This window comes from Bos indicus x Bos taurus, chromosome 6 (genome assembly GCF_003369695.1).
Source record: "Bos indicus x Bos taurus breed Angus x Brahman F1 hybrid chromosome 6, Bos_hybrid_MaternalHap_v2.0, whole genome shotgun sequence".
Lineage (NCBI taxonomy): Eukaryota > Metazoa > Chordata > Mammalia > Artiodactyla > Bovidae > Bos > Bos indicus x Bos taurus.
Window position 1 is genome coordinate 90604416 of NC_040081.1, and position 22393 is coordinate 90626808.

At 43.2% G+C, this 22393-nt stretch overlaps 1 protein-coding gene across 1 annotated transcript in view; it reads right to left on the reverse strand.

Annotated features, from left to right (window-relative positions):
* Positions 1 to 1323: 1323 nt before the first annotated feature.
* The window catches only part of SCARB2 (scavenger receptor class B member 2), an 81656-nt gene continuing 60586 nt past the window's right edge, over positions 1324 to 22393 (reverse strand). Inside the window, exons 6-12 of the mRNA XM_027544792.1 lie at positions 21793 to 21912; positions 17690 to 17859; positions 13391 to 13509; positions 10719 to 10792; positions 8504 to 8555; positions 5779 to 5937; positions 1324 to 4029 (exon numbers count right to left, since the gene is read on the reverse strand). Coding sequence (XP_027400593.1) covers positions 3991 to 4029; positions 5779 to 5937; positions 8504 to 8555; positions 10719 to 10792; positions 13391 to 13509; positions 17690 to 17859; positions 21793 to 21912 — 733 coding nt within the window. The 3' untranslated portion in view covers positions 1324 to 3990. The remainder of the gene's footprint in view (positions 4030 to 5778; positions 5938 to 8503; positions 8556 to 10718; positions 10793 to 13390; positions 13510 to 17689; positions 17860 to 21792; positions 21913 to 22393) is intronic.

A 22393-nucleotide genomic window follows, 5' to 3' on the forward strand; every position in this document is an offset into this window, starting at 1 on the left:
AACTTCTCCTATGACTTAAGCCAGTTGAAATCAGCTTTGGGGGTCCCTAGGAAGCACATCGGAGAAGGCAATGGCACCCCACTCCAGTACTCCTGCCTGGAAAATCCCATGGACGGAGGAGCCTGGAAGGCTGCAGTCCATGGGGTCTCTGAGGGTCAGACACAACTGAGCGACTTCACTTTCACTTTTCACTTTCATGCATTGGAGAAGGAAATGGCAACCCACTCCAGTGTTCTTGCCTGGAGAACCCCAGGGATGGGGGAGCCTGGTGGGCTGCCATCTATGGGGTCACACAGAGTTGGACACGACGGAAGTGACTTAGCAGCAGCAGCAGCAGGAAGCACATACACTGAGGTTCTCAAGTATCCTTAATAATATAAAGATGTTTGTAACACTGAGCTAAATATGATTGGTCTGGATTGGCTGTGACTTCAGAAGTAAGTTGCACTATTATTGGCGTGGTAAAGGTTTTAAAGAGAATCTAAACTTTGGGGCTAATAACTTCAGTCCAAATGTCTGCAGACACAAGGTCTAGTATTTCTCCAACAGCTCTCTGACCTTGCTGAACCCTCGGGGTGGATTTGTCTGCATTTCAGTTTATGTTTACCTGGAAACAGACCTGAATAGGGATGTTAAAACAGGTAGATTATTTGGTTGGAAGCAGCTGTGCAGGGATCAGGCGAGGCCGGGGATGAAGGAGTGATAAACAGGAGCAGTTTCTGGTCCCGGCAACCCTAGCTGAGGAACCAAGTAGAGTGAGCCTGCGAACTGGCCCTCTGAGAACTGGAGCCCTTACCAGTTGACTCCTGCCCACTCTGATTGAGCATCAGTTGTTGCTGTTCAGTCACTAAGTCCTGTCCAACTCTTTGCGATGCCAAGGACTTAGTTCATCAGGCTCCTCTGTCCATGGGATTCTCCAGGCAAGAATACTGGAATGGGTTGCCATTTCCTTCTCCAGGGGATCTTCCCGACCCAGGGATCAAACCCTGCGTCTCTTGCATCTCCTGCATTGGCAGGCGGATTCTTTACCACTGAGCCACCTGGGAAGCCCCAGAGCATGAGTAATTGGGAGTATTAACCCCCATGCTCCTGAGGGGCTTCCAGGGCTCTGGAGAAAGACTTGAGGCAAAAAAGTACAACATGGGACCTACTTGAAGTGAGGCTTGGCAGGCTGCCTATAACTGTCCACCACAGTTTGAGCTCAAATTGGAGGTGGCCTAAGGGGTATGACTCAAGCCTGATTCCATCCACAGGCGAAGAGCACCTTTCAAATGAAACTCCATAGACCACTGAACACCTGATGACATAACATACAGTTTCCAGTGCAATTTCATAGAAAGTTTTTTATTAGTGAAATATTCCATTGCATTAAGGGTAGAAATACACATGTCAAGAATCACATGAAAGGAACCAGCAGTATAAACTACAGGAAGAACATTCTGGGCAGCATTCTCTTTAATAGTCACAAGTAATTAATCCCAGTGATAGTGCCCAGAGGGCCGAGGATGGAGGTCACCTTTTACAGAACTCTCATTTCAAGCAACTAAAATAAAGAATTAGTCTCTCTTAAGTAAAAACCCCAATAGAAGTTAGTTGTGTAGTACCTGCCCTGCTTGACCATTAGTGATCTTTCTAGATAAAGTCTAGTGGGATAAGCCTGGAGTGGAAAGTGGCAAAGCCCATTTCCTGTCCTGTGTTCAACTCCCAGTTTTTCTCGAGAGAAGGGAGGTAACCTCTCTCTGTTGGGTTTCTCTGTAAATTGGGCATCATAGTACAGGACATGGTATTCTTTGATTGTGACAGTCACAAAGATTTTGGGAGCCTGTCTAGGATAACAGCTCCACAAAAATGATCATGAGGAACCGTTTGTTATCTTCAACCGAAAACCAAATAGGTACATTCGTTCTTAACCAATCTGTAATCTTAACTGCAGCGTATGGGTTTGCCACAGATTTTTTAGGAGGAAAATATCAAATGTGATTTTTTTTTAAGCCAAGTAACTATTAAGAATCATATGAAAATAATATGTTTTGGGGTCTCTGGCTGTGTGGGATTCAGTCAAAATGTGTACATCTTTAACTGTTATCATACTATTTAAAAATGTCATCTCAGATGATTATATCTTGATAATAGAATGAATCAATGGGTATGCACTGACTTATCAGTTTTATTTGTGTGAATAAGTGGGTGCATAACAATAAGATGTACAAATTATTTAGTTAAATGTTGATGAATTAAAACATCTAGATACTTGGCATTACTAAAGACAAAATAACTTCAATTTAGCATCTCACATTTTGGTGATTTGGGGTATCTATAGGTTCTATCTTAATTTATAGAGAAACTGAGAGTTTAATGAATTGCTCCTTCAAAAAAGGGAAACATTACATATTGCTTTAGTGTAGAGAGTAGGAAAATTGGGGCAAGGAAATGATTTATTGCCTCCATACAGGGATCAGAAGCTATATTTGTGAAATCTGTGGCTTTTTTCCCTCATTTGCTTACACTGAAATCCCATTTTAAACAAAAAAAAATCCTGCAGAATGATTCAATTGTTGAGAAGTTCTCTGTGCGGTCTGCCAGATTAACTGTACAAGTTTCTCAATCCAAAATGAATGGTGAGCATTAAGAATTAGAGAAACTGCCCTTAAATATGCTTGAATTCTGTGACAATGGATGGTTTTCAATCCTGACTCAGGTTACATTGAGAGTCAAGAGGTCTTCTGCAGACAGGTGGCTCTGCTTTTGACACCAAGCAACCTTTCTTAAAAGTACTTCCTGTGCAATATTTTAAAACACCATCACTCTGTCAGCAAAATGATTGTCACAGGAACCGCAGGGCACATTTTTCTCTACTCAGTGAGTGATAGTGAGCCACAAAACATCAGAAGGAACTGAATCTGAGGTGAGAACAACTCAAAAACAATTTCAGAGTTACCAAGAAGACTGCCCCAGAAGAAATGTGTATTTAGTGCAGTAAGACTTCCTGAAATTTAAGTGTAAGTTAGGTTGTGGATAGATGGATTTCCTATATTGATAAATAATTTTACAAATAATCACTCAGTAGTATTGTAGTTAATACAGTCATTTTGGTAAGGGTGGTTCGGGGGGAAAAATCAGTTACTGATTACATTTTCCCAGAAACACCTTTCCACATCAAGATCATTCTGACTATAAAAAAAAGAAACAAACTACCCACAAAAGTCGTAACTAGCACTCTATTCTACATGAAATATCTGTACTTGTCCTCATCAACATTATTTATGCATTCTTTCAATTCACAAAAGTACAAGTCAAAAATCCTCAGGTGCTTGTCACTATCAACTCATGGGGACCACCCAACAACCCCTTCCCCACTTATTCCTATCCTGGGTGAAAGTTGGTCAAAAGACTGAATTATTATCCTGGAGGAATTATGAAATGAAGATTCGCAAGAAAGGCAATATGTACTTTTTCAAAAGAGGAAATTAAATGCATTTGAATACTACTGAATGATGCTTACCATTTTACCCTGCATTCCGAACTCTTATTTACTTCTGTTTGGTGAATGAAATGAATGGAGGAATACAACATAAGTAATATTTATGTATTCTGAGCACAAAGTCTGGTGAATGAAGAGTACTGAATAAGGTTAGACCAAGTAGCATTAACAAGTGATGCAAAGACATTATAACCACGACAGTGGTCACAAAATTCTGGAGCTACCAGCACCCAACAATAACAAAAAATTACAAGCGTTTATTAAATACTTGCTAGACACACGAAAAACAAAACAATCTGTCAGGGACCACAGGATCCTAACGGCCAACTAGGTCAGCCTGTTCCTGAACCTCTGCTGGAAGGTGCTCGTCACACGCCGGCACGGGGTGCCCTCCTCCTGTCTCACCAGGCGACAAAGCCCGTGAGGACACAGACGGTTGCCCCATGTCATCGTGGCCCAGGTCACAACAGTGCGCATGCTTCCTTCCCCAAACACGGCTCACGGTCTGACTAGGTTCGTATGAGGGGCGCTCTTTCATCTGCAGTTCCCTGAGACCAGAAGAGAGAGGACAGTGGGGTTAGGCGGTCACGTCACCAGCTTCTCCCCAGATACGAAAGGTGTGGGAGGGGATGGAGGAAGGTGGAAAGAGGAGAACAGCTAGGAAGGATGTCGTCCCGCTCACCCCTTCTTGGCCTGCTTCCTCCTGTTCCTTCTTTAACTTTCAGCTCTAATCCTCTCCAGGAGGCCTACTCTAACACCCTCACCCTGACACTGGAGCAGTACCCGTCCCTGTGTCAATGTGAAACATAATCCTCATCACACATTATTTAATTTGCCTCCTTCAAGTGGAAGCCCATCAGAGAACAATGTCTTGGAGGTGGTGGGTGCAGTAATTATTTGCTTGTTGAATATGTGAAGCTGGTTAACTGTAGGAGCACTCATGACATTTACGTGGGCTTTCATCTGTGTCTGTGGCAGTAAGATCCATTTTACAGTGACTTTAAGATCCATCGGAGAAGGCAATGGCACCCCACTCCAGTGCTCTTGCCTGGAAAATCCCATGGACAGAGGAGCCTGGTGGGCTGCAGTCCATGGGGTCGCTAAGAGTCAGACATGACTGAGCGACTTCCCTTTCACTTTTCCCTTTCATGCCTTGGAGAAGGAAATGGCAACCCACTCCAGTGTTCTTGCCTGGAGAGTCCCGGGGACGGCAGAGCCAGGTGGGCTGCCATCTATGGGGTCACACAAAGTCGGACACGACTGAAGTGACTTAGCAGTAGCAGTTAAGATCCATAGATAGAAATGAAAAGATTGCTGCCTCACCCCTAATTCATGCTAATGTGATGGGCATGGGTCGAGAGGCATACTGGAAACATGCAGAAGACAGGGAAATCTGAGCTAACATGACTTAGATGGTTTCAGCCTGTTTCATTTCCTCCTTCATATTTGCCTCAGACACTTAATGGAGGTGGTGAAGAGAGAAGGGGAAAAAGCCTTTGTTGCCAACTGGAAAGCTGGTGGGAATTTAAGAAAGGCTCATTGAAGATATTTAGACCCCTGGGTTGGCCCGTTGGTCACTTAGGGAAGCCAAACTGACTGTTTATCCCATCCATTTGGGGATGTTCCCATCCCTCCAGAAAAGGAACCACTCCCCTGTGCCCACCATTTATTGTGCAGTAACGACTCAGTGGTAGGTATCTCCTGATACACTAGGGATTCTTTCCAAGCAGATCCCTGGCTGCCTTGCTCTGTAATCATGGAGCTGTTTTGTCCTATAACTAATAATTATTGAGCTCTTACTAAATGTTTACACTGGGCCAAGTGCCCAGTTTATGTTTAAAGTATCATCAAGTCCTCACAAAAAATTCCTAAGTGAGGCTCAGTTATCCCATTTTACAGATGGAGAAACTAAGGCATGATTTCTAGGATCACATAGCTATTAAGAGTCAAAACTGGAATTTGAACCTGGACACTCTGACACCAAAGTCTGGGTGCTCAGCTGTTATATATTCTTCTTTTCAAAGACATAATCCTTACTCCTAGGGGTTCTAGTCCCAACAAGAGAGTCTGAAACACTGAACAGTATTTTTCTATCACCTCTCCATCTTTGACACACTTCCCTTGCCTCTCCTTTGGCTCAGCTCAGCCTAAGTAACACAACCATGAAATCACTGTGCCCAGCATCAAACCTCAGAGTCCACCCTAATGAGCCCACTGACACCCCTTCAATGAAGCACAGCTGAAGTCCTCAGGGAACATAATCCAGTAAGGCAGACATTCCTCCAGCCACTGCTCACCTCATCTGTGGATCCCTGTCCTCTGCATGCGAGCCAGGTGAAGATCAGACCAAAGAACACACCCAGCGCCATGATAATATAGGGTATGTTGGTGACAATCAGTGTAGTGTTAATCACAGACTTCAGTCGACTTGCAGTCTCTTTATCAATGAGAACACTCTGTGGAGAGGAGCAAGAAAATAGTATTCCCTTGATTACTAATAAATATCCAGGGGGTAAAGCTTTTTGCGCTATCTTTCTTCCAAATCATTAAACACAATTTGGGTATGTCCTCCTGTCAGCAAACCAGAGATACTGAAAATCCATTTATAAGTTAGAATAGCCAGAGGGGTGCACTTAGTCATTAATGTCTCCTCTTTTCTCCTGAGCCATGTTTTACTCTAAATTGGTGGGGGAAAGGAGGGAGAAAATATTCAGATAATACCAGGAAGTATTTCCTCCTCCTGATAAAGGAGGGGGAAATATTGGGACGATACCAGCTTTTCTTTTGTATCAGACTCCAGCTCATCCTTCAAAGTCCAGCTCAGCATAACTTCCTTTCAGAAGTCTTCTCTGGCCACATCAGGCCTCGTTCAAGGCCCCTTTTCTGAGCTGCCATCTCACATTCTAAAATCTTCCATCACTGTCTTCACTTCTGCATTGTAACTGTCTATTTACCTATTTGTCTCCTCTTGACTGTGAAGTATTCCTGAAGACTTTTATTTCAGTCAACTAAAAGCTGGGTATTGAACCCCATACACAGTAGGTGCTCAATTAATGTCAGTTGATTAGATGAATAAATGAATGAAATACTCCCAACAAATGGCATGTGGAAAGCCATCATTTCTCTCTTAGTTAGCTATTATTTATCGGGACCAGAGATCTCAACAGAGAGTGTTCGGAGAAGTCTTCAGGCTAACCAGAATTGCACAGGGTATTGATAAATAAGGAATTGTTTTAGAATAACACTGTCTGGATGAAAGGCAAAGGTATTATCACCTTAAATTGTCATGGCTGAGGTATCTGAAGAGCTTAATACTATAACAATTATTAGCAACAACTGGGAGTTTAGGCTTAATTTAGGCTCAGTTTGCAGGTGAAGGCCCATCAGAGTCTCCTCTGGAAAAAAAGGGGTGAGAGAGCAGTCTCCAAGGTTGCTCCCGGGTCTAACGTTTTACTTTTCTAAAGAAAAGTAAAGTTCTTTCTGGGAGGGAGCAAAAGCACGAGGTTTCACTCCATCACTCCCTGGACGCAATCCAGTCTTTGGCAAAAAGTCAGAGTGAAGGTTCAGGTGGAGGGGACTTCAGATATGCTCCAACTGGACAGACCAGGGCCCTTCCACACTCTCACAAAGCCCTACTTCCAAGGCGCTCCCCACAAACAATAACAGTGATGACCCAGGAGGAACAGCAAATAGGTCCTCTAAATGGTAAATATTGCCTGAATTTTTCCTATGAAACAATAAAAGCCTTGTCTTAGAATTGTAATCACAAACCCTTCAAAAGTTTATCAGTGTGGCTACCAATACAATGCTAAGTGGGAAAAAAAAGGATATCAAGCTCAATCTACTGTATGGTCTCCAGTTTGTAATATCAAAACCAGAAAAATACTGAGGCAAATGTAAGCAGATGTCACGTGCATTTTTCTCTGAGGGATGGGCTTGCTTATTAAGCAGTTCATTTTTATTGTTATTTTTAATTTCTCAAGAGTTCCAGAAAGAGCATGTGTTATTTTTACAAAATGCAGAATATCAAATTATTTTTACAAAGCTGTTTTGGAGAACAATTTCTATAACACATTGTTGAGGAAAATAAAGCAAGTTGAAAACAGTTTATCAGTCTGGCTCAGGTTTTGTGAGAAATCATTGTTAATTTGTCTCTTCTTGCTAAGCTCCGTTACTAAATCTTCTGCAAAGAAAAAATATTTTTATGGAAGACAGAAAAATCACAAAACTTTAAAAAATGTTACTGTTAACACTGGAAGCCAGTCCAGTCAAGAATTTGAGGAGGAAAATCCTGCAACTTTTCTCTCAAAACTGGGTGAAAGAGAGAACGGAAGTTGAGGAGACATCCCTACAGTACGTGTGATATGTGATTCGGAGACGAAGTTATCACAGGTGCTTTACATGGTGGGTAGGTGTTTTCTGAGCCTTCAGAATATGCTTTATTTACAAAACTTCAATTTATGCCTAACAATTGGGGATAGTATTTCTCTGGGTGCACTGTCAAAGAAATTTCTTCAGAGAAACTCCTTTTGTTTGAACCAAGACAGGATCTGTTTCCTATAATTCATGATGTATGCTTGTTTATCACAAAGTAGAAGAGACTTCTATGCTGTGATGAAGGATAAGGCAACCACATATCACTGCAATCAGTGGGCAAGTATCCCATTTTATTTAATCATTTCTCAACCAGCTCACGCTCTTTTTCACTCTATTTTTCAAGTAATGAATGGTAAACTGATCACTTTTACATTTTGGTTCTTACACAACCAGCTTCCAGAAAGGAGCTTCACCCATATAATGTTCTTGACAAGGCAAGTTTCTTTCTGTCATTTTCAAATCTCACAGACAGATTCATGTAAACATATAAACAGAAATTTTCTGAGGACAAACAGGTTTTTAAAAAATCACCTTTGCCCTTTCTCACATCTAAAATTACACATAGCTACAATCACAGACACCATAATGGAAGGTCCCCAAGCTTCCATAGGAGAAATATACCCATGGCTCCCTCCCAGGACTTACCTCATTGATATACATCACTGGGAAAACCAGGGTTTGAATGTTTCCTGTTTCACTATAAAAACAACAAAAAAGATTATTTTATAGACATCCTCATTATGATGGCACACTGGCCTGATGAGATAAGTGTATATGAAAATTCCAGCATGAAAATTAAATTACCCAGAATTTATGCAGCCTTCTTACCTTTGCAAACACATAACAATCAGCAGTTAGATCACAAACATTGTAGCAATTTGAAGTGCTGCACATTTATGGAAAGTGTCTTTACCAAAGCACAAGATGCTGAAAGCAAATTCATCAAAATGAAAACTATACTCCCAAGAGTTATGGGAGGGGAGGCTCCAGCAGAACAACGCTATCATTCCTCAGAATGTTTTATAACCAGAAACTCCAGTACTTTGGCCATGTCATGCAAAGAGTTGACTCATTGGAAGAGACTCTGATGCTGGGAGGGATTGGGGGCAGGAGGAGAAGGGGACGACAGAGGATGAGATGGCTGGATGGCATCACTGACTCGATGGACGTGAGTTTGAGTGAACTCCGGGAGTTGGTGATGGAGAGGGAGGCCTGGCATGATGCAATTCATGTGGTCACAAAGAGTCAAACACAACTGAGCAACTGAACTGAACTGGACTAAGTATTGTCTTTCCAAGAGCCTGGAGCAATCAGCTAGTGAGCACGTACTAAGCACCAGCTCTGCACTGGGCATCTTGGGAACACATCTTAATTCTCACATGCAGAGGTATTACTGCCCCAGGTTTAAGACAAGGAAATTATGGCTCAGAGTAAGCTGCCCAGAACCACCACGAAGAAGTGCTGGAGCCAGGACTGCAGTTCCATTTTGATTCTAAGGCTCTAGATTATATTCCCTCAGAAATACACATACAAAGTACATTCTTACAAACCACACTTGCTTCCTAAAAAGATGCAAAACACCTGGGCTTAAATCTGGCAAATTCGATGGGGGAAACTAACCAAGTCTGATTGACAGGCAGACAGAAAAAATGGATAAATATGATATTATAGATATATACTACAGTTTTGGATCCAGTTTTTTCATTTGCCATTAAATCATAATTAGCATTTTCTCAGTGTCCACTGAAAAGTCTCAGCAGGAGTTTTACTCAGGAATCCTGAATAAGTAGTGGTTTTTAGATGGTGTGTGGGGACACTGAACTCCATAGAGTTTTAAATCACCCACAGGAAAGCTCATGGCTGGCCCTGGGTGGGAGCAGTGGAAAGAAAGGAAGGGAGGAAGGGAACCAGAGTCATGGTGTGGGAAATGTTTGCTGTGTGCTGTGCTTAGTCAATCAGTCATGTCTGACTGTGACCCCATGGACCATAGCCCTCCAGGCACCTCTGTCCATAGGGATTCTCTAGGTGAGAATACTGGAGTGGGTTGCCATGCCCTCCTCCAGGGGATCTTCCCAACCCAGGGATGGAACCCAGGTCTCCTGCATTGCAGGTGGATTCTTTACCTTATCTATATGTTATCTATATAATAGGTAGATATACCATATCTAGCCTTCCCTGAGCCACCAGGGAAGCCCATGAATACTGGAGTGGGTAGCCTATCCCTTTTCCAGAGGATCTTCCTAACCCAGGAATCAAACCAGGGTCTCCTGTGTTGCAGGTAGATTTTTTACCAGCTGAGCTACCAGGGAAGCCCATGGGAAATGCTTAGTGGATGGGTAAGAACAGCCTCTGTGGCTTTACTAGCTGTGTGAGTTCTAGTTCTAGCAGGTTATTAAACCTCTCTGTGCCTCAGTTTTCTTATCTGTAAAATGGGGATGAAGTGAACTGAAGTTAGTCACTCAGTTGTGCCCGACTCTGCGACCCCATGGCCAGGCTCCTCTGTCCATGGGATTATCCAGGCAAGAATACTGGAGTGGGTAGACATTCCCTTCTCCAGGGGATCTTCATTCTTTACTGTCTGAGCTACCAGGGAAGCCCCACAGGGTTATTGTAAGGAATAGATAAGTATGTTAAGAACTTAGAACAATGGCTGATTCATGGAAAGAATTCTATACATGTTTGCTTAAATAAGTAAATTCTAAGACCAAGGCAGCCCATGAAAATGCTGACTGTGCCTCATCCCTGAAGGACAAGGGTGAACAGACTCAGAAGTGCGCTGTACCCCTCCCGACAGCAACCCCACCAGAAAGTCAATGTAGCAAAACCACCCTTTGCCTCTGCAGAAAGAAGCAAAACTTACATGAAGTCATCTAATTTTCTGACATAAACATTGATTTGGAACCTCTTGGCTGCTCTTAGGATAATTCCAGTCAACTGCAAATCAGAAAAGCAGAAAGAAAACATTAGGATTTATTAAAACCACATACAGAGTTTTGTTCAATAGAACACCATTTCTGTGCAGTTCTGATAAACAGGGCAGCCACTGCCATGCTTGCTAGGCAGAGTGGAACAAGGGACAACTGTTCCCCAAGACAGAATGAGAACTGGGGGTTGGGTTAGGAGCCCGGGAGACCAATATTTCTCACACTTACTACGCATGTGAATTCTTGGGGACCTTGTTAAAATGCAGATTCTGATTTGGTAGGTCTGGGTTGGGGCTTGAGATTGGGCAGGATGTTGTCACTTTGGGGTTTTTAAAAATAATTTTTTTTTTATTTACTTATTTCTGATTGTGCTGGGTCTTCATTGCTGCATAGACTTTCTCAAGTTGCAGCAAACTGGGGCTACTCTCTAGCTGCAGTGCATGGGCTTCTCATTGTACTGGCTTCTCTTGTTGTGGAGCATGGGCTCCAGAGTGCATACGGTTCAGTGGCTGCAACCCTCGGGCTGTAGAGCACAGGCTCAATAGTTGTGGCACATGGGCCTAGTTGCTACACAGCACATGGGATCTTCCTGACCCAGGCATGGAACCCACATCTCCTACATTAGCAGGCAGCTTCTTTACCACAGAGCCACGTGGGAAGCCCAGGATGCTGTCACTTTGAATAGCAAAGCACTAGAGGACCTGGGCAGGAAGGAGATTTAACAGATACCCTGTCGGGTCTCAGGCTCCAAACTCACCACAGATGGTGACTGCAGCCCTGAAATTAAAACATGCTTGCTCCTTGGAAGAAAAGCTACAATCAACCTAGACAGCATATTAAAAAGCAGAGACGTTACTTTGCCAACAAAAGTCCTGTATAGTCAAAGCCATGGTTTTTCCAGTAGTCATGTATGGATGTGAGAGTTGGACTATAAAGAAAGCTAGCACAGAAGAATTGATGCTTTTGAACTGTGGTGTTGGAGAAGACTCTTGAGAGTCCCTTGGACTGCAAGGAGATCCAACTAGTCAATCCTAAAGGAAATCAGTCCTGAATATTCATTGGAAGGACTGATGCTGAAGTTGAAGCTCTAATACTTTGGCCACCTGATGTGAAGAACTGACTCCTTGGAAAAGACCCTGATGCTGGTAAAGAGTGAAGGCAGGAGGAGAAGGGGACAACAGAGGATGAGATGGTTGGATGGCATCACCAACTCGATGGACATGAGTTTGAGCAAGCTCTGGGAGCTGGTGATGGACAGGGAGGCCTGGTGTGCTACAGTCCATGGGGTCATAAAGAGTTGGATACGATTGAGCGACTGGACTGAACTGGACTGTTGGGCCTGGGTATGCAGGCAGAGGGTCAGACCACTAAGAGGAGGATGTGGTCACAGCCAGAGAATGGTGCCCATGCACAGCCAGGCCCACCCCACAGAGCCCAGAGGGCAAATGCAGCATCATCCCCCCATGGCCACTCCACCTTTGCACCAAGGGTGTGGGGCTGTGCCTTGCCCTGGTGACAAGCACCCGCAAACAGTTTGGTTGCTGAAAAGGAACTGACTGATGGTTAAGAGAGAAAAGGGAGAAAACCACACCAGATCTTATTCATAAGATGTGCTGTGTGTGCTCAGTAGCTCAGTTGTGTCCAACTCTTTGTGACCCCATGGACTGCAGCCTGCCGGTCTCCCCTGTCCATGGGGATTGTCCAGGCAAGAATACTGGAATGGGTTGCCATTTCCTCTTCCAGGGAATCTTCCCAACCCAGGGATCTAACCCTCATCTCCTTCACTGGCAGGTGGATTCTTTACCACTGAGCCAGCTGGGAAGCCCTCATAAGAAGATAAGGGCACCAATTTCTCAAATGTAAATGCAATGAGTAGTTATGAGCGAAATGCCCGTAAATTGCTGTGCTCAAAGAATGTGTTTGCTCTTGGGTGACTGTTCCATGCATGTGTTCAGAATCCCAAGAAAGACGATATTGCGTTCAGTCCCTACAGTGAGAGGCTCTCATGCTATGAAATGATACTCACATCCTTTTAACATGGTTTTTAGTTTTTCTCCTCTGTGAACATGGGATTACAGTGTATGTATATCTGATGCCCTTTAAATTAATGTTGGCATATAATAACTCTCAAAAACACCTGTATAAAGTGTTTTGCCAAAAGCGACTAAAGCTTATATATATATATATTTAAATTTCAACTAAAACATTCCTGGCAGCAAGTAAGCAGAGGAATATCTTCACCCTGCTGATCTGTGGTGCAGTGGGAGAAACGCATATATATGTTCAGGCCACTCTTTTTGCAACAGAAGAAGATCCGGATTACCTTGTCTGATTCCAGTGGTTTCCAATGATGGAACTTTCATTGTTGCTTTTGTGTTAAAGGGGATTTGCTGTTTTTTTCTGCATATTAGCTTCATAGAGCTTAGCGTTCTAATGGCCGGGTCATGAGACTATGCATCACATTGCACTGAGCCAAGTTCCCTCCACTTGAATATATAAATGAAAGGAAGACAATATATTTCTCAAGAGTGCTCAGGGCTAAACTGGTGAACACCATGTAGACAGAATAAAATGTCTGCTTTTTAACCAGGAAGACGTGTGTACTCACGGGATTGATGTCCACAAACGTCTCATGATATTCCTTATTTGGATGCATGCCTCCAATGGCAGAGACAAACTTTTCATCTGCCTGGTAGAAGTGTGGGAAAGACATAATAATAGGTGCGCCTGCAGTGTGAGGAAAACAGAAATGAGTGATGTGGTTCTTTCAAGTCTAAGCTGAATATACAGTTCCTGACCACAAATCTGGTTTCTCAGTGAGGGGTGGAAAGCTGGATACAGAAAACTTGAGTGGAGGACAGGGTCAGGCTAAAAGTCCTAGCTTGGGATTTATACTTCAATTTCTGACATGTCATTTACCCCTATTTTATACCAAGAATCTGCCTTCAATGCAGGAGACCTGGGTTTGACCCCTGGGCCAGAAAGATCTCCTAGAGAAGGGAATGGCAACCCACTCTAGTATTCTTGCCTGGAAATTTTCATGGACAGAGGATCCTGACAGGCTTAGTCCACAGGGTGGCAGAGAGTCGGATACGACTGAGTAACACTACTACTAGCTGAATTATTATTTTTCAACTTCAAAAGCAGAGACATTACTTTGCCAACAAAGGGTCGTCTAGTCAAGGCTATGGTTTTTCCTGTGGTCACGTATGGATGTGAGAGTTGGACTGTGAAGAAGGCTGAGCGCCGAAGAATTGATGCTTTTGAACTGTGGTGTTGGAGAAGACTCTTGAGAGTCCCTTGGACTGCAAGGAGATCCAACCAGTCCATTCTAAAGGACATCAGCCCTGGGATTTCTTTGGAAGGAATGAGGGTCGGCTCATCTTCAAGCATTTGTTTCACCTGTGATTCTCTATCCGTAAGTGGATTTTCCCCACTGCCCTCCTCACCTGCTTGCTTTTCTGTTTTTGTTTTACCCAAGATAGGCTTTGTTCTCTTGCATGTGTTGATACAGAATACTTTTTTGGGTGGGGTGAGGAGGCTGTGTCTCGTGGGATCTTAGTTCCCCAACCAGGGGTTGAACCTGCACCCTCAGCAGTGAAAGCATGGAGTCCTAACCCACTCTACCACCAGGGAATTCCCTATGCAGAATTTTTTTAAGACTCTGCCTGGTCCTGCCATCAGCCCAGCCTCTGACTAGATCCACGCCTGCCCACAGGAAGACACTAGTTTTCTTTTCTTTCTTTCTTTTTTTAAAAATATTTTCTACTCCTTTTAAGAAATAAATAAAGAACAAATTATTAAAGGAAACCTATTCTAGGTTTTGCTCTTGAAAAGAAGAGTGGGACCCAGTCACTCCTGCCAGGAAAATATATTTGGGGAAAAATTAGCCTGTGTGTTAGCTGCTCAGTTGTGTCTGACTCTTTGCAACCCCATGGACTGTAGCCCACCAGCTTCCTCTGTCCACAGGATTTCCCAGGCAAGAATACTGGAGTGGGTTGCCATTCCCTTTTCCAGGGGATCTTCCCGACTTAGGGAAAAAACCTGAGTCTCTGGCATTGCAGGCAGATTCTTTACCGTCTGAACTACCTAATGGCAAGTAATTGAAGTCTGAGTCTATGGCTCAGACGTCTCTCTCGTGACACACAGAGTTTTGTTCTCTATTGCTACACAGTTTCACAAAGACACGATTTTCTTCTTTAAAGGATGCTGACCTTTAAAATGTATTTTTAAAGATCTGTTGAAGACAATAAGGGCCAGACACTGTCCTGAGTGTTGGGCATACATTTATCTCTCACCTTCACACAGCCTTCCAAGGAAGTTATAATCAGTCCCATTTTACAGATGAGAAAACTGCTGTCCGGAACCCTCCTTCAGCAACAGGGCCAATTTGCTAACGAACAGAATAGGATTCAAACCCAGATTCCTCTGACTCCAGAACCCTCACTCATCCCACTAGCCAACATGTTCCCCTGAGGAATTCAAAACACTGGAGGACAGTCCTGGAGGCTACCATTTTAGTTCACACCTGGGAACACAGAAGAGGCAAGAGGAAAAGGACTAAAGCCAGAAGTTTGTTGCAAAATAGAATCCTTCTGTGGGTTCTGACACCAACTTCTTGAGAAAGCAGAAGGTTACTGATGTGTGCCTTGAACCACAGAACCATGGGCTGATCAGGCACCTGCTGCATCAGGACTACCCCCAGTGAGTCTGCAGGAGAGGTCTAATCTCCGCGCTGGGGTGTGTGCTCCCCAGAACAGTCATTCCCAATCGTGCAGGCACCATCTTCATGAGAATCATATGCAGCCCATTAAAAAATACCGATTCTGGGGCCCTAGTATGTGGGCTCTGGGATAGATGCTTTTAATGATTCTCCAGATCATTTTGATGTATGGCCAGTCTTGCGAGCCATGACCTCAACAGACAAGGAAAGGGAGGATTAGCCCAAAGGGAACTTCCAAACCACATGGACAAGGGAGTGAAAGTCAGCACATTACTCAGAAAAAAAAAAAAATTTTTTTTAATCAAGAGAAAGGGGTTACCAAGTTTCTCAACAGAAACTAAAGAATGGAAGCCCAAGAAACATCACAGTACAGATATGAAAAGACCCTAAATTCTAGCAGGAATTTGCTCAGATAAAGATTTTATAAAAAATCCTATTCCTTCTCTGAGCCTTGGTTTCCACAATTATAAAAAGAGGCCCCTGGTTGTCTATCTAACAAGGCTGTTTTTGCAGCATATGATTGTGAAAACTATCCTTGTGATGCACAAAATGCTTTTGTCAGCTGCACCGCTGGTCATTCTACCTCATTCACGGAAAGGAGCAGGTTAGCTCAGACATTTTTATGAAACATTGGGAACTTTGTGGTCAGGGTTTAAAACTAACTCTGCTTAAAATTAACTCTTAGTTTTAAGAGTAATGAGAATCATTACCAAGGTATGAACTTTCCTATTACCTGAGTCTTTACTTTCTGTTTCAGCCTTGTTTTGAAAATGAAATCAGTTAATTCTTTACATGTATTACACTTACAACAGTGACTGGTACTAGTAAGCTGCTAGTAATATGAACTATTATTTCTATTAAAACTGTAATTGGAAAAGATACATGCACCCCAATGTTAATAGCAGCACTGTTCACAATAATCAGGACATGGAAGCAACTTAAATGGCCACCAACAGATGAATAGATAAAGAAGATGTGGTATATATTTACAATAGAATATCCTCAGCCATTAAAAAAAAAAAAAAAGAATGAAATAACACCATCTGCAGTAACATGGATGGGCCTAGAGATTGTCATACCAAGTGAAGTAAGTCAGAGAAAGGCAACCATCATATGATATCGCTTATATATGGAGTCTTAAAAGATGGCACAAATTAACTTATTCACAAAACAGGAATAGCGTAACATGAAGAAAATGATCTTATGGTTACCAAAGGGGAAAAGGGTAGAAGGAAGGATAAATTAGGAGGCTGGGATTAACATATACACACTGCTATATATAAAATGGATAACTAATAAGGACCTACTGCATAGCACAGGGAACTCTACTCAGTATTCTGTAAAAATGTATAGGGAAAAGAAGCTAAGAGTGTGTGCATATATGTATATGTGTAACTGATTCACTCTGCTATGCAGCAGAAGCTAAGACAACATTGTAAATCAACTCCAACAAAAAAACTAAAAAACAAACAAAAATGTGCTCAGTTGAAGAGCCAAAGGGAAAAAAACGAAGGACGCCTAAGCTACAGCCCCGCCCCCTTTGAAGCTGCGCTGCTCCATGCGCATGTGCAGGAGACCCGGGTGCGGCGGGGTCCAGTTCCCCAGGCCAGCGCCTGGTGCCAAGGAGACCCACACAGCACAGGCGGCCACCAGCCACTCCTAGCCCAGGACCAGCTTGAAAACAAACAAAGCCAAAACCACTCCTGAACTACTGCCCAGAAAAAACACAACATGGCATCCTAGCAATAAAAGCATTACAGGAAAGCCAATGCTTTTTAAAAAAACTATGCTATAGCCATGTTACAGAACTTTTCTTTAAATTGTAGTTAACTTACAATGTTGTGTTCATTTCTGGTGTACAGTGAAGTGATTCAGTTATACATATATATATATATATATATATTCAAGATATTGAATATAGTCCCCTGTGCTGTACAGTAGGACCTTGTTCTTTATTTTATATATAGTAATTTGTACCTGCTGGTCTTAAATTCCTAATTTATACCCTCTGCTTCCTCTTGGTAACCAGAAATCTGTTTTCTACGTCTGTGAGTCTGTCTCTAACAAAACATTATTCCTAAGAGGTTAGGATTGCTCTTTCTATCGGGCCGACAACCTTCTTTGTTGAAGAACATCGATCGTACATCCAGACCCCGGGACCGCCACCCCTCTCTGAATTCTTACCATTCTTGCAGACGCTGACATTCAAAACTCCTGAACCCAGGCAGTTTCCTTTAGGTATACAGAAGCCAGCGTTGTCTGAGGTATTGGCTAATATTTCTGCAGGCACCTTATACCTCAAGGCAGGCAGTCCCTGGACACTCTCAAAGTCACTGAAAGTTATATACACTGACCTGTTGGGAAGTAAGGATAAAAAGTCAGCTTGGGTCCCCATCACATGGTCTGCCTGAATCAGTAAGTCAGCCAACTGTTCTCAGGTGTAATCCAGCTAAACATTTACAGGATACACAGAAGTGAAGAGGCCAAAGAAAGACTGAGAGGAGCTCAAGCCACTCAGTGTATAACAAACTAGGAGATGGACTGCAGTGAAAGATGTTTAAGAGGCAGCAACTGTGCTAACATCCCAATGAGACTGAGAAAAAGACATAATGTGTGGTAGAAAACCAAGAAAATGAGTTAGAATGGATGCTTATGCTAAAAGAAAGAAGAGTCATCCAGACCAGCAAGGGCACATGCCAGTGTGGATGGAGCAGAAGCAAAGGAAAAAAAGCCAGGGAGAAGCCGAGACAAAGCGGAAGCAGAGGAGGTGACAAAGGCGTGGCCCCGCAGATTCCCAAAGGCCTGGACAAGCGCCCCATTAGACAGATACTTGATTAGATATACCATTTCCCCCAAGTAAAAATAGTTTCCATATTTTGCCATGGTTATTTATTTCAACAGAGTAGAACATCAATTCTGCCCTCAGAGATTAGGGTTTCAATCAGTGGTTCCTTCTAACACAAACCAGCCAGCTATCTGCATAGCACCCGAGTGACAGCTGGGCTTCCCTCGTGACTCAGCTCGTAAACAATCCACCTGCAGTGCAGGAGACCTGGGTTCGATCCCTGGGTTGGGAAGATCCCCTGGAGAAGGGAAAGGCTACCCACTCCAGTCTTCTGGCCTGGAGAATTCCATGGACTGTATAGTCCCTGGGACTTTCGCTTTCACTTTGAGTGACAGCCAAGGCACTTTCACATGCCTTGTCTGAGAGCCTTCATCCCTGCATCCGAGGTTGTCTGAAGGCTGAGGGGGGCCTCACGTTTCATCTCTGAACCACAGGTGGGACATGTCTCTCGCTGGGTTGTGACTAATGCAGGAGTTGCCTTCCACTGTACATCTCACCCCTGCAGCATTTCTTAATGAAAATTTTAAGCAAATAGAAAAAGAGAGAAAAATATTATAATAAATACGTTTTATAACAAACACCACTCAAATAAATAAAATATATATTTACGGCTACAACTGAAGTTCTCTAATACTCCTGACTCTGATCTTTCTCTGCATCCCCAGAGGTAACCACTATCCTGAATTTCGGGTTTATCATTCCCATGCAGACCTCTATGCTTTTTAAAAAAAATAATTAATTTGGCTGTGCTGGATCAAAGTTTGCATGTAGGATCTTTGCATTTTTAGTTGTGACATGAACACTTAGTTGTGGCATGTGGGATCTGGTTCCCTGACCAGGGATCAAACCAGAGCCCCCTGCATTGGGAGCACAGCATCTTAGCCACTGACCACAGGGAAGTTCCCAGGCCTTTATACTTTTACCTACATACATACTCATAAACAACATGTGGCACTGTTATTTCTAAATGTTATTATAATAGTATACCATGTTGTCTTTCTGTAATTTGCTTCTTCCTTCAACGTTATATTTTTAAGATTTCTCGCATTAAAGTACATGGCTCTGGTTGCTATATTTTACTTTTTATACGATATTCTGTCATACAAAGATCCCATTTATTTATTTATGTTCTCCTTTTCATAGGCACTCAGATTGCTTTGGATGGAAGAAATTTTTACATATTGAGATATGGGGAAGTGATTTCGGCTTATACATGAATTAACTTAAACTTTATGCTAACGAGAACAGCCTGTCTTATGGCCTGTCGAACATGCATGGTACATCTGCTTTAACCATTAATGAAGAGAATGTATTTAAAAACCAAAATGGAGTAGCTGTGGTTCAGACATCCAGGAGGGAATTGGGTGACCACTGTGGATGTGGTTTCAGACACACTCCTGCATCACTGAAAACTTGAACTTTCTGAACTGCATTAAACTCAAGGACGCCACTAGCTGTTCTCAAAACAGTATCTCCTAGCAGCCGACAGCTGCAACTGCAGGGTCGAGGTCTCCCCTTGCAATTAGGCAAACATTTCAGATCCCAGCCAACCCTCGTTTAACAAGCACCCTTACTTCTCGACAGGTCCAGTTATATTTCTTGATAAACAACTCATGTAACTAACTGTACCCTTGAGGTTTTTGCCTTGTACGCCTCCCACATTTTGTAGTCTGACAAAATACAATTCAAGTCCTCTCTGAATTAGCGTCTCCTGGGCTACAGCCCTCAGTTTGGCTCAAGTAAAACTTTTCTATTCCAATTATAGATCGTTTATTGATTATTTCTGGCAACACTGCCAGTGTTTTCCTAACTACAATCGATGTGTAAGTCTCCCTCACATAGGTATCCAAGTTCTTCAGGCTAGGGAACCCATGTTGGAGAGGCGTGTGAAACCATGGGGTTGGAGGTCTTTGGCGTTACTAAGCGCTGCCAAGTGGCTCTTCACAAGTGGTGGTACCAGACAAGAAAAAGTTGCCTCTGTGGCAAATCTTTAATAAGCCCCTCCTGCCCTCCTAGGTTTCCTTGTCTCACTCATTGCACTCAAACATGTTCTCTTTCTTCGGTCCTTCCACAAATACTGACCAGGTAGAACAGCTTGCTGGAGGGTGACCGATAGTCCGCTCCAGAGCTGGGAAAGGTCTGCACTGTGGCACAGAGACTGGGGACGGAGTGGGGAGTGAAAGAAGAGCTCTTTCTGAGGAGGATGAATAGCACTTGTGGCTAATTTAGTGCAAGAGATGAGGGAGATTTACAGTGATTCTGACAGGGCTGGCTGGGGAGGTGCTCAACTGTGTGAGATATGATAGTCCCTCGGACAGCAAGGAGATCAAACCAGTCCATCCTAAAGGAAATCAACCCTGACTACTCTTTGGAAAGACTGATGATGAAGCTCCAATACTTTGGCCACCTGATACAAAGAGCCAACTCACTGGAAAAGACTCTGATGCTGGGAAAGATTGAGGGCAGAAGGAGAAGGGGGCAACAGAGGATGAGATGGTTGGATGGCATCTCCTATTCGATAGACATGAACTTGGGCAAACTCTGGGAGATGGTGAGGGACAGGGAAGCCTGGCATGCTGCAGTCCACGGGGTCATGGACACGCTTTGGTGACTGAACAACAATAAATGAAAGCCAGAAGAACAGCCATTCTTGAGAATGTAGATGCCATAGAGTCAAAGGTAACTAGGTGACCTCTAACATAGGAGGTCTCATAAAAAGCCTTGCAGGAGGGTGTGGGAGAGGAAAGTGAGGCTGCGTGATCGGCTACTCATCTGGGCAGTATGATGGTGAAGGGCGGAAGGCGAGGTAACGACGGGGAGACGGGAGTCAGGGTGTGGAGTAGGATGCCTTCCTCCCACGGAGGGGACTTCATTGTGGGTGTCTGGAGAGAAACAGCAGGTGGGAGAGAGGGACAGATGCGGGCAAGTGTGAGCAGATATGCTCAACGGGAAGGTTAGTGCTCAGCAAAGACCTATGAACTCTGAAGTAGGGACCACGGCATGATTTCTTTATCTTCTATGTAGCAACTGGAAGAAGACCAGAGCAAATTTTACATCTGATAGAGGATATCATAATAATGAAGAACTAATATTATTTACTGTGTGACAGGCCTTGGGCTAAGTATTTTATTAAAGTAACTCATTTATCCTCAAAACGACTCCCAAAGTAGGCAACTATTTCTGTCCCTACTTTATAAATGAAGACAGTGAGGCAAAGAGTAGTTAAATGTTTCCAAGGTCACACAGCTGTTAAGTGGTGGAGCTCATATTCAAACCAACACAGCTGGTTTGTGAATGGCTACACCTTCTCTTGTTTTTCAATATGCCATTATCGCTGGTCACTCATTAAGCCTAAATATCCTCATTAAATAAGTGCAATTATATACATCCCTCATATTTTTGACGGCCGTGTAGTCAAAGAACTCACATTTCAAGTTCTTACCTGCAAAAATCAGATGGGAAGACATAAAGGACTTCATCTTTGGTGATTAACGGGTGAAAAGTGTCTCCATCTGTTCCATTGATCATATTGCACTCATCTGCTGTCCACCAGTCAAGCGACCTGTCACAGGGAAACAAGAAAGAGTCCAGATAGTCACACTGGATTTTAGGCTATTTTTAAAGATATATTTATCTATTTATGTATTTTTGGCTTTGTCGGGTCTTAGCTGTGGTACAAGGACCCTTTGTTGCGGCATGTTGGCTCTCTAGTGGTGCACGGGCTTAGTAGCTCTGTAGCATGTGGGGTCCTAGTTCCCAGACCAGGAATCAAACACATAGCCCCTGTATTGGAAGGAGGATTCCTAACCACTGGACCACCAGCAAAGTCCCTAGGCTTTTTTTTTTTAATGGTCTGGACTTTTCAAGACCTAACTGGGAGCTGGCTACCCACAGAACCTTGTTCACACGCAGACTAGGGTGATATTGGTTGGAAATTGGATCAAGAGGGGGAAAAGCAGGGCCCTGATTTCCAAATATCAATTCTGACAGAGAAAACAGTCAAACATCCTTCTTCCCTTCCTTCAAAACTGAGGGTCTCCTGT